A 12,966-nucleotide genomic window follows, 5' to 3' on the forward strand; every position below is an offset into this window, starting at 1 on the left:
TGGTGCCAAATTGATCCTGACACAAGTGTGGACCTGGACTGGAGCCTCCTGCAGTTCATGTTCCAATACTGTAGTATTTAATTATTATTATTATTATTATTATTATTATTATTTATTTTTTTACCTTTATTTAACTAGGCAAGTCGGTTAAGAACAAATTCTTATTTACAATGACGGCCTAACCCGGCCAAACCCGGAAGACGCTGGACCAATTGTGCGCCCCCCTTGGGACTCCCAATCATGGCCGGATGTGATACAGCCTGGAATCGAACCAGGGACTGTAGTGACACCTCTTGCACTAAGATGCAGTGCCTAAGACCGCTGTGCCACTCGGGAGCAAAGTAGCTGTCTCACAATTCACCATATCCTGAAAACTCTTAACAAATATGGACTTTTCCACTGTAATTATGTGGTCCTTCACAGTTTATGATTGTGTCCTAAAGGAAGTTAACGCCAAGTATCAAGTACAGTTTGACATCAACAAGTGTTCAACAGAATCAGTTTAGATGATGGTGTATTACCCAGCCAAGCTCAGGCTGTGTGAAGCATTTCTCAGCAGCCCTAAGTGGGGTTGACAGTAATGTGCTGTGCAGGCTGGATGGTGTCGCGAAGGTTAACCTCACTCTGGGGGGGCTAAAATGGCCCCCCTGTGGGTCGGGGGAGGGGCTCTTATTGAGATAGATGTCTGACTCCAGGCTCCCACTACAGCTGCAGCACGGTTCTGCCCTATAACCTCAACGCTACACACTCAGTCTTGTACAGCTAACCTTGTGGGGACACACAATTCAGTCCCATTCAAAATCCTATTTTCCCTAACACTTAACCCTAACCCTAGCTCCTAACACTAATTCTAACCTTAACCCTAAACCCCCTAGAAATAGCATTTGACCTTGTGGGGACAAACAAAATGTCCCCAGTTGGTCAAAGTTTTGTTTGTTTACTATTCTTGAGTGGACTTCTGGTCCCCACAAGAATAGTTAAACACGTCCATACACACTCAATGAGACAACTTGTCCCTATTGGACAATCCAGTGTTTGTTTGTCTTGTTAGTAAAAACCAATGATGTAAAGTGTTAATGTTTTCTGACCTGCTTGCCTTTCAGGAACTACCATGTGTTTTACTACCTGCTGGCAGGAGCAAGTGAGGAGGAGAGGAGCGCCTTTCACCTCAAAAAGCCTGAAGAATATCATTACCTCAACCAGGTGAGAGATCCAGTAGGACTTCAACACTGTAGCCAAGACAGATCTGTAGCCCCTTCTCACGGACTGGTGATTGGACAAGATGTATCTGACTGTCTGACTGTGTCTGTCTGTCTGTGCATGACACATTGTTGTCTCTGGGTTTTGTCTCTGTGTCTGTACCAAAAGATTTGTCTATATGGTCTTTCTGACTGACTAGTTGTTTCTGGGTTTTGTCTGTGTGAATCACGCAGCTGCCTGTTCCCAGAGGCCCACAGTGGATGTCGACCAGACCTATTTCTCTCCCTCTCTCTCCCTCTTACTCTCTCTCTCTGCAAACAGGAAGCAGAGGAAAGCAAAGAGCAGAGGAAACATTACATTGTTGGTTCCTTTCAGCAGCTCCTATAGTCTCTCTCACACACAGAGGCTTTAACAGAGCCTAATCCCTCAGCCCACCAGAGAGAGACACAAGGCACTGGGCCCTCTCATTACCATGACACTGCCTTGTGGCCCAGTTCATCTGCTGGCTTTTGGCGTGTGGATGTTGGTTGGTCTGTGGAGTCTATGTACATGTGGGTTTGCATATCTACATGTGGATGTCTTTTTGTGTGTGTGTGTGTGTGGAACCCGCAGCACGACAGGGTCCCTCTCCGTGTCTCTCAAAACACTCTGCCATCTCTGTTATCCCCACTCCTCTAATCCCAAGGGGATCCAACCAAGTCTAACCAATCACAAAAGAACACACACACTTAGAAACATGCAGAATGAAAAGCTGACTGGCTGGTCTACCCCTCTGTGTCATGCCAAGCTGCCAAACCCATTACAAACTGATACACATGCAGATATATATACATACATACATACATACATACATACATACATACATACATACATACATACATACATACATACATACATACATACATACATACATACATACATAACAAGCTGATACACACACACACAGAAACCCATTACAAGCGGGGTGCAAAGTGTGGAATGTTGATGTTGTTCAAAACTTGTTGCACCTCTGCCAGCTCCCCTCCCCCCCCTCCCCAACTCTGACAACCTGACGCCCATTCTGAGAAGGGTGGGAATTCCTTCCATTTCTCCGGTGTGTGGTCTCTCTCTCTCTCTCTCTCTCTCTCTCTCTCTCTCTCTCTCTCTCCTCTCTCTCTCTCCTCTCTCTCCTCTCTCTCTCTCTCTCTCTGTCTCTGTCTCTCTCTCTCTCTGTCTCTCTCTCTCTCTCTCTCTCTGTCTCTCTCTCTCTGTCTCTCTCTCTCTGTCTCTCTCTCTCTGTCTCTCTCTCTCTGTCTCTCTCTCTTTGTCTCTCTCTTTTCCAAAGTGTATATTGTAACCCAGTCACTCAGAACAGCTTACAGTATTTCACAACTTCACATTCTAAGGGGTTCAGAAAATCTGTTTACAGGCAAAATAAGCCATTTTGAAACAGCAATTTGCAGAGCAATTTGTTCTCATAGCTGTAGCATAGCTCTCTATCCATATTTTTTTGCCCTTATTCTTCATAATGCAGTCACCACACATTAGAATAATCCTATGGCTAATTTCAGTGGTTCTATTAACTTACCATACTGTATGTATGGTGTCAGAATTAAAGCATGTTTCATCCCCATCGGTTTCTCACCATGTGTTCTATGTCCCATGCTTCTGTCTGTGTGTTTGTGTGCATTGAGAGAGTGTGTCTGTGTGCTTTAAGAGTGTGTTTTTGTGTGCATTGAGAGAGTGTGTCTGTGTGGGTTTGTGTGCATTGAGAGAGAGTGTGTGTGTGTGTGTTTTTGTGTGCATTTGAGAGAGTGTGTGTGTGTTGACACTGAGTGTGTGTTTGTAGGACAGGCCCCAACGCGAGGTCTAAATATGACTTCATTCCCTCTACTAACTGCATGTCCCTTCCAGTTCCATGTGTATAGTGTGTGTGTGTGTGTGTATGGAATGCTGTGCTGCCTAACCCTAACCCCCATCTACTCTACCTTTTTAACCCTCTCCAGATGACAAAGAAAGTCCTGAGACTGCACTGGGAGAATTACTATGAGAGCGAAGCGGTCAGTATACATCTCTCTGGACGAGACTGTGTTGCGTGTTCACCAATCACCTGTAGGAGTTTTGGTTATCAAAACTAATAATCACTGGCTTCTCCCTCACAACTACATTGTCCTCACAAGCTCGTGTTCCCCTGTCACATTCTGTGCACTACCACACGCCTTTCTCCTTGCTTTTCCCTTTTGTTGTTGTTATTCCTGGTTTGGGTTGTGTCCACTTCCTCAGTTGTGTGTAGCCTGTCCCAGTCTCTTTTCCTTCAATCTCTGTTCTGATCTTCTGGTTGGCTTATTTGGTCGTTGACTAGATTGATTCGATGGAAACATATTCTGATTGGCTTATTTGGTTGTTGACTAGATTGATTGATTAGATGGAAAGATCTTGTGGTTGGCTTATTTGGTCATTGACTAGATGGAAGGATAGTCTTTAAGGGAGTTTACATACTGCACTGTATGTGGATATATACTGTAAACCAGGGGCCTCCAACCTCAGTCCTGGAGAGAACCTGGGTATGCAGGCTTTTGCTCTAGACCAGCTCTAACACACCTGACTCAGCAAGACGTGGTTCAGATGGAAGACCAGCTCTAACACACCTGACTCAGCAAGACGTGGTTCAGATGGAAGACCAGCTCTAACACACCTGACTCAGCAAGACGTGGTTCAGATGGAAGATTAGCTCTAACTCACCTGACTCAGCAAGACGTGGTTCAGATGGAAGACCAGCTCTAACACACCTGACTCAGCAAGACGTGGTTCAGATGGAAGACCAGCTCTAACACACCTGACTCAGCAAGACGTGGTTCAGATGGAAGACCAGCTCTAACACACCTGACTCTGCAAGACGTGGTTCAGATGGAAGACCATGAATAGTTCATGATTTAAAACAGGTGTCTTGGTGCTGGGCTGGACAGTCAGTATCTCCTGTACTGGGAGATGGAAACCCCTTATCTGTGCCTACTGTACCCACCTTAGTGAGGACGCTACTAGTACAGTATGTCTACAACACACCACACACACACACACACACACACCACAAACACACCACACACACACACTGGTACCCTGGGTCACCACTCACTCAGCCATGAGCTAGTGTTAATATTAATACAGCGAACCTGAAGTATCCTGGTCAGAATCTGCCAACAAACACTTTGGGCAGATTGAATAAGAGCATGGCGATAAGCAGCCGTCCAAACATTCCCCTGTTTGGCCCGGTACTTGTTGACATAGCCTCCCAGTAGCTGACCCGTGAACCCCCCCCCCATGTGTGTGTCACAGGCGGCCGGTGGCACCTTAATTAGGGAGGAGTGGCTCATGGTGATGGCTGGAATGGAGTAAATGGAATGTTATCGAACACATCACACACCTGGTTTCCATTTATTCCAGACATTATGAGCCCGTACTCCCCTCAGCAGCCTCCTATTCTCTCTGTGTGTGTGTGTGTGTGTGTGTGTGTGTGTGTGTGTGTGTGTGTGTGTGTGTGTGTGTGTGTGTGTGTGTGTGTGTCGTGCATCCAGGGAGCAGGCTCACACGGACAGTCGTTTGTTCAGAGCTTTCCTGCTCTTGACCACCATAGGATTGATGACTTGTGAACTGTTGACCCTTTGACACTAATCAGAAGGCAGTGGAACATGGAGGGGGAGCTCTATTCAAATGACTGTCAGTGTGTGGCCTACTACCTGGGCACAGACACACACTGACTCTCAACCACACACACACTGACTCTCAACCACTCACACACAGACTCTCAACCACAACCTTCTGTGGGGCTATATCAACAAGTTTCCATTTTGAGCCAACAAGCCTCTCATGTTAGCAGATGGATAAATAGTCATCCTGAGCAGTCGATGACCAATACAGCCTGGCTACAGGTGTCTGAGTTGGGGTGTGCTGATACAGCCTGGCTACAGGTGTCTGAGTTGGGGTGTGCTGATACAGCCTGGCTACAGGTGTCTGAGTTGGGGTGTGCTGATTGATGTAGTGATGGGTGTTCTGGTTGTCTGTGAATGGCATGCTCACCATATACATATTCCATAGCCTTGAATCAGTGTAGTGCTTCACCAATCATCTCATCGATCACAATACATGCAAAGACATTTCCCCCAATGTCTCCAGGTATGTGTTTGTGTTTTTGTGTTGATGTGCACATCTGCAACATGGGGACAGGCAAGGCTACTACTTTGTTACAGGAAAATGGCTCTGGGGGATGTTGAACACTGAATTATTATCTACTATCTTGTCATTAAAGAAAGGGAAGTCAAATAATGTACAAGATGCCACTGAAAGAATTTGTACTTCTGCAGTATTGGAATATTACGGCTCTATATACATAGTAGTACATTATGATCATTGTCTAATGATAGTTCTATTGTATTAGTATTGTAATATACTGTGTATCAAAGACACAGTCGTTCATTGTTTTCCTACCCTTCACTGACATTGTGGAATTCTAGAGGAGTGTGAGCTATGCAATGCATGAAGTGTCTGTAAAACAGACTTGCCAATCTGGAAATATACCTTTAATTTCCCCCGTAGCGTGTGCGTGTGCGTGTGCGTGTGTGTGTGCGTGTGTGTGTGTGTGTGCGTGTGTGATAAACAGCTGTGTAGCGTGTGTTTCTATTCCTCTGGAGAGGAGAGGTGTGTCTTCCTCTGGAGGGGATGCCATTTCCTTACCACCTTACCATTTCCTTACATTCTGCCCTCCTGGTGTTGTAAACAGTGATACCATCTGATTCAAACTCTCATCCACCAAGGGTCACCTCAAAGCCAAAGTTATTCAGATGTTTTCACTCCTCAAAGTACTCTAACTGTATGTTCCATGATGAGTCCAAAAATACCATCTGTTGTGTACAGTAGATCCCACTATAACTCAAGCCCTGATGACAGGGAAGGATAGGTACCATCTTATGTAATCATTTCAGTTGCTGCTTATCTTTCTCATTTCACTATCACCTTAAAGCAGGGGTGGGAACTCCAGTCCTCCACGGCCTGATTGGTGTCACTCTTCTTCTCCATCCCTGGCAAACACAGCTGATTAATCACATGGCATTCTAAACTGAAGATCATGATTAGGTGATTATTGGAGTCAGGTGTGTTAGCTGGGGCAAAACTGTGACACCAATCAGGCCCTCGAGGACTGGAATTGCCCACCCCTGTCTTAAAGGGATACTTGGGGATTTTGGCAATGAGGCTCTTTATCTATACTGAACAAAATATAAACGCAACATGCAACAATTTCAAAGATTTGACTGAGTTACAGTTAATATAAGGAAATTGGTCAATTTAAATAATTTCATTAGGCCCTAATCTATGGATTTTACATGACTGGGAATACAGATATGCATCTGTTGGTCACAGATACCTTAAAAAAAGATAGTGGCGTGGATCAGAAAACCAGTCAGTATCTGGTGTGACCACCATTTGCCTCATGCAGCATGACACATCTCCTTCTTATAGAGTTGATCAGGCTGTTGATTGTGGCCTGTGGAATGTTGTCCCAGTCCTTTTCAATGGCTGTGCGAAGTTGCTGGATATTGGCGGGACTTGGAACACGCTGTTGTACACGTCGATCCAGGGCATCCCAAATGTGCTCAATGGGTGACATGTCTAGTGAGTATGCAGGCCATGGAAGAACTGGGTCATTTTCAGCTTCCAGGAATTGTGTACAGATCCTTGCGACATGGGACCTTGCATTATCACGCTGAAACATAAGGTGATGGTGGCGGATGAATGGCACGACAATGGGCCTCAGGATCTCGTCACGGTATCTGTCTTTTCAAATTGCCATAGATAAAATGCAATTGTGTTCGTTGTCCGTAGCTCATGCCTGCCCATACCATAACCCCACCGCCACCATGGGGCACTCTGTTCATAGCGTTGACGTCAGCAAAACACTTACATGTGGTCTGTGGTTGTGAGGCCGATTGGCCATACTGCCAAATTCTCTAAAACAACGTTTGAGGTGGCTTATGGTGGAGAAATGAACGTTAAAGTCTCTGGAAACAGCTCTGGTAGGACTTTCCTGCAGTCAGCATGCAAATTGCATGCTTCCGCAGATTAACTTGTGGATACCATTTAAAATGTTTTGCTAGCATGCTAGCAGAACTTTTTGAGACCCTTTTATTTCTCTGCTAGCATTGCACTATCACTAGATAGCATCATCTCGTGCAACTACCTTTAACTTCCTTCATACTGGACACAGAGACATAAAAATGGTATCCACTTGTTCATCTGACTCTGGGGAAGTAGATAAAGGGCCTCATTGCCAAAACCCCGAAGTATCCCTTTACCATGCTGCAATTTAGCTGCTATCATAACTCTTCTGTATGTTGGCCAATGGACAAACAAATGAATGACACAGCTACATGTAGCTTTATACTGTACAACCTTATTCAATCATGCCCATTTTACAATACAGTGCACCATGTCTCAGTATTTAATACCAATCATAGTTCAGTCAGGACAGATTCTATAGTCTTGAGAACAGGTTGTCATTACTGTCCTTTGAATGTAATCATGGAGTTGGATGCCCTAGTTGATGTAACTCTGGGACTGAAGCCAGGTGAATTAAACCTGTTAAAGAGAACATACTGCCTTCAGGGCTACACACCACAGGTGTGTGTGTGTGTGTGTGTGTGTGTGTGTGTGTGTGTGTGTGTGTGTGTGCGCACCTCATTAGAAGCCTCATTGTATCCCTCATTGTACCTGGATACCCAAACTCTCCTCTTCCATATTGTTTTCTCTCCACAGCCTTCTTTTCAGCACTTACCCCTGCAGACCCTGTAAAGGCACTTACCCCTGCAGACCCTGTAAAGGCACTTACCCCTGCAGACCCTGTAAAGGCACTTACCCCTGCAGACCCTGTAAAGGCACTTACCCCTGCAGACCCTGTAAAGGCACTTACCCCTGCAGACCCTGTAAAGGCACTTACCCCTGCAGACCCTGTAAAGGCACTTACCCCTGCAGACCCTGTAAAGGCACTTACCCCTGCAGACCCTGTAAAGGCACTTACCCCTGCAGACCCTGTAAAGGCACTTTCCCCTGCAGACCCTGTAAAGGCACTTTCCCCTGCAGACCCTGTAAAGGCACTTACCCCTGCAGACCCTGTAAAGGCACTTACCCCTGCAGACCCTGTAAAGGCACTTACCCCTGCAGACCCTGTAAAGGCACTTTCCCCTGCAGACCCTGTAAAGGCACTTTCCCCTGCAGACCCTGTAAAGGTGGTCATACATTGCTACTCCTCTTATTGCCTTGCCAGCATGCCAAATTTCCCCTGAAAGTTTAGCAGAAAAAGCCAGCTGAATTTTCCACTGCATGAGCAGAACATGCATATGCTGTCGTTCACCAGCCCCCTAAAATCTGACCAGAAATGTATCTCTGTCTCTGGTTTGTTAGACCAAACTTCCTTATGACATGTTCTTATAAGTCACTCAGCTTGTCTCTGTGTCATGCCACTGATCTGTCTTAGGAGAAGCCTGTCACAAAAAGTAATCTTCACTTCTTGGGTGGACATTTTCTCTTACGTTAGTCGCTGGTACAGTATGTAGTGTTGGTGATGGCACAGTACTGGCTAGTACAGCACCTACTGTATCAGCTCTGCTGAGCACACTGGGCTGACTTACTGTCGCACTGATTTTGTGCTACAGTTGCAGTGTTATTTGAGCCAAAATGGCTACCATGTGGCTGGCCATTATGTAGTAAAGCCAAAATGGCTGCCATATGGACACTGATAACACCTGGTCTCCTGTCATTGGCCCATGCAGGACTGCTTCACAGTGGAAGGGGAGGACCTGAAGCACGACTTTGAGAGACTGCAGCTGGCCATGGAGATGGTTGGATTCCTGCCTGCCACACGCAAACAGTGAGTGTACACACACTAAATCTCACCGCTCGTACGCACACTGAAATTACAAACACAGGCAAAGGAATCATAGTCACAGGTAAATTACCAGGATACGCTGTCCAAAAGCTCTAACCAGTTTCTGTGTTGAAACGAGCCATGTTTCTGTGTTGAAACGAGCCATGTTTCTGTGTTGAAACGAGCCATGTTTCTGTGTTGAAACGAGCCATGTTTCTGTGTTGAAACGAGCCAGGTTTCTGTGTTGAAATGAGCCAGGTTTCTGTGTTGAAACGAGCCAGGTTTCTGTGTTGAAATGAGACAGGTTTCTGTGGTGAAACGAGACAGGTTTCTGTGGTGAAACATGCCTTGTTTCTGTCCCATAGGATCTTTTCTCTGTTGTCGGCCATTCTTCACCTGGGGAACATCCGCTACAAGAAGAAGACCTACCGAGATGACTCCATTGACATCTGCAATCCAGAAGTCCTACCTACTGTCTCAGAACTGTTAGAGGTGAGCCTGTTACTGTCTCAGAACTGTTAGAGGTAAGCCTGTTACTGTCTCAGAACTGGTAGAGGTAAGCCTGTTACTGTCTCAGGACTGGTAGAGGTAAGCCTGTTACTGTCTCAGGACTGGTAGAGGTAAGCCTGTTACTGTCTCAGGACTGGTAGAGGTAAGCCTGTTACTGTCTCAGGACTGGTAGAGGTAAGCCTGTTACTGTCTCAGGACTGGTAGAGGTAAGCCTGTTACTGTCTCAGGACTGGTAGAGGTAAGCCTGTTACTGTCTCAGGACTGGTAGAGGTAAGCCTGTTACTGTCTCAGGACTGGTAGAGGTAAGCCTGTTACTGTCTCAGAACTGTTAGAGGTAAGCCTGTTACTGTCTCAGAACTGTTAGAGGTAACCCTGTTACTGTCTCAGAACTGTTAGAGGTAACCCTGTTACTGTCTCAGGACTGTTAGAGGTAAGCCTGTTACTGTCTCAGGACTGGTAGAGGTAAGCCTGTTACTGTCTCAGGACTGGTAGAGGTAAGCCTGTTACTGTCTCAGGACTGGTAGAGGTAAGCCTGTTACTGTCTCAGAACTGTTAGAGGTAAGCCTGTTACTGTCTCAGGACTGGTAGAGGTAAGCCTGTTACTGTCTCAGAACTGTTAGAGGTAAGCCTGTTACTGTCTCAGAACTGTTAGAGGTAAGCCTGTTACTGTTGAAATGATTCCTTATTATGTTTACATTTGACATGTTAGTCATTTAGCAGATGCTCTTATCCAGATCCACTTACAGTTAATGCATTCATGTTAAGATGGCTAGGTGAGACAACCACATATCACAGCCATAGACCATTTCTTCTCAATAAAGGAGCTATCAACCAAGTCAGTGCTAGTAAGAAAATACACGTGTGAGTTTAAGTTCAAGAAAGGCGAGGCTTTATATCATTTTATTTTTAATTTTCTTGTTTTATAATGGATACAACAGAAGTTGATTGAATGAGACCTACATAGTATGGAAATCTATTCCTCAAATGTGTTCCCATCCACACAAGCACTTTGTTTCTCAGAGTCAGGATGTTTTAAGATGCATTTGCAGTGACATACTGTACTGTGCGCAAGGCTTTTCAGTACCCAGCCACTCGATGGAAAATGCAATTCCTCGGTCAGGAATTTGGTTTGCATGCAGCGTGTAATTACATAATTTCTAATTCTGTCATCCGTCTACAAATATTCTGTAGACACAACACTTTCTCTCTCTCTGCCTCAGTTTATGAATGATCGTTTTTCCAGTGAACATGTGATGTGAAGGGACAGAAGTCAGGACTTATAAGGGCAGATGTATTTTCAGAATCCTGATCCAACCATCGTTGAGGTTTGCAGGAAAGCAACAGGAGCAGCTAGTGGCTAAGGAACATGGCTTGTGCTCATGTGAAAGAACATATGTTCCCCAAATGGGTTGGGTCAGAGTCAGTCAAGCATCTAACAGATAAATGGAAATCCATTTAAAAATTATGTTAAAATTAGATAAATGAGATGTGTAATGATTTATACAGCTTACTTGTGATTTAAAATATGAGATGGTTTGTAATCAGTATTTAAGTACCTTCAGATAAAGTGTTGCTGTGATTCCTTCACTAGGGTTGCACAATTCCTGGAACTTTCAGTAAGTTCCCTGGCTTTCCCGATATCCCGTTTTGGAAGATAACCGGGAATGAGGAGGGAATAAAGCAGGAAATCCAGAATCCTACAACCAGGGAATTTATTGAACGTTCCAGGAATTGTGCAACCCTAGTTGGGACATAGTCTAAATCCAAGAGAAGTGCACTGTGCTGGGACATGGCCTACACTCTGCCTCTTCTCCCCTCTAGTTACAGGATGTTAATTGGATAGTGCCGGCTGCTGGCCTTCTTGTGTCAATAACTAGGAATAAGTATTTCTCATGACCGTGAGTGCCCGCCCCACTAAACATAGCAGGGCACATATCCACCCTCCTTACCTAAACATTTGGCTGAATGAAAGCTGTTGTAGGGCTTGATGTGTGTACAGAAGAAGAATGGGCTTTGTGTTTCTGAAACAGAAATTGCTTTCAACTGTGAAATTAATTGTGGTCTCTTTTTTGTACAGGTCAAGGAGGAGATGCTATTTGAAGCCCTGACGACGAGGAAGACCATGACAGTGGGAGAGAGGCTGATCGTGCCCTACAAACTGGCTGAGGTGAGACCAAGTCAACAGCACAAACCTGAAACTCATCCCAAACATTCTGAACCCTTAGTGCAACGAAGAGGCACGGTCAAATACTCCACCTTACCTCAAGACGTACCATTCCTCAACCCAATCCCAAAGTATTCTTGACAATTTGATCATCAAGACATTGCATTATTCTGCATGGGTAAATGCTAAGGAATAGTAGGCACCCTGCCTATCTAAATAACGATATAGGGGAAACACTGGGTCCCAGTCCCAGGGCAGCCTGTGAAGGAGCTGGAGTCAGAGCTGGTCTGTTTCAGTCTCTGTCGTCTGTCAGTCTGGTTGAGTCTGTCAGTCGGTCTGTCTGGTTGGGTGTGGATAGTTGAGGGATCAGATTGATGTCTACAGTGGGGTAGGCCATAGCGGATGTCAGGGCCGTTAAAAGGGGTCTGCTCTGCAGGGCCAGCGGAACTCACAGCTACACACACATGCACGCGTACCCCCCGTCTATAATTTTGACCTTGGAAACACTGAGTGGGAAGTGGCTGTACGTAGAGCTGTTAGTTCCACTGGCCCTACCGAGCAGACCCCCTTTAATGGGAGTGTGCTTGTAGCCATGCAAACACCTAGATATGGTTTTAAGTTCACCAAAAAAGTATCCTTGAAATGTGCATCTGCATTGCAAGTCAGCCTTACACCAAGCTACTGAAAAAAATTAACTTTTGAGAAAGACTGCCACAGCTCTCATTCCAATGGCATAAGTTCCCTTTCCTCAACGCTAGTCCACAAAGGCTGCAGCATCAGAGAGCTTCTTAGTTTGTTTACAGAAACCAGAGAGGGATTCTCTGAAAACAAACACACGCCACGGCCATGTAATGCAGACAAGCCTCAGCTGAAGACTGACCAACAAGCTCACAAAGTGGAAATCAAAGGCCTATTCTTTGAAGTGTAATTCTAAAGTATAATTATTATTTTTAGTATAATTGCATATTATTTTTTGTTATTTACACCTACAGTATGTCCACATGTTGGATGGGTATTTTATCTAAATCTTTTCCACAAAGTCGATCCTTTTCTACCTCCCCAACTAGCATGTGGCTATGCCATATCACAGCATACAACAAACTTCCTCACTACACAAAACTTTTATAAACCACAACACCTCCACTTTATCAACCGTATTATCCAAAACACAGCTATGCCCTCATTCCAGCTGTTTAGGAGC

At 45.1% G+C, this 12,966-nt stretch overlaps 1 protein-coding gene across 1 annotated transcript in view; it reads left to right on the forward strand.

Annotated features, from left to right (window-relative positions):
• LOC115167443 (unconventional myosin-IXAa) overlaps positions 1–11,906 on the forward strand; it is a 103,495-nt gene extending 91,589 nt beyond the window's left edge. The window contains exons 6-10 of the mRNA XM_029721857.1: positions 1,104–1,203; positions 3,186–3,239; positions 8,997–9,094; positions 9,457–9,583; positions 11,679–11,906. Of these exons, the coding sequence (XP_029577717.1) occupies positions 1,104–1,203; positions 3,186–3,239; positions 8,997–9,094; positions 9,457–9,583; positions 11,679–11,906 (607 nt within the window). The remainder of the gene's footprint in view (positions 1–1,103; positions 1,204–3,185; positions 3,240–8,996; positions 9,095–9,456; positions 9,584–11,678) is intronic.
• Positions 11,907–12,966: the final 1,060 nt, after the last annotated feature.

The sequence above is a fragment of the Salmo trutta genome, chromosome 29 (genome assembly GCF_901001165.1).
Source record: "Salmo trutta chromosome 29, fSalTru1.1, whole genome shotgun sequence".
NCBI classification, from domain to species: domain Eukaryota; kingdom Metazoa; phylum Chordata; class Actinopteri; order Salmoniformes; family Salmonidae; genus Salmo; species Salmo trutta.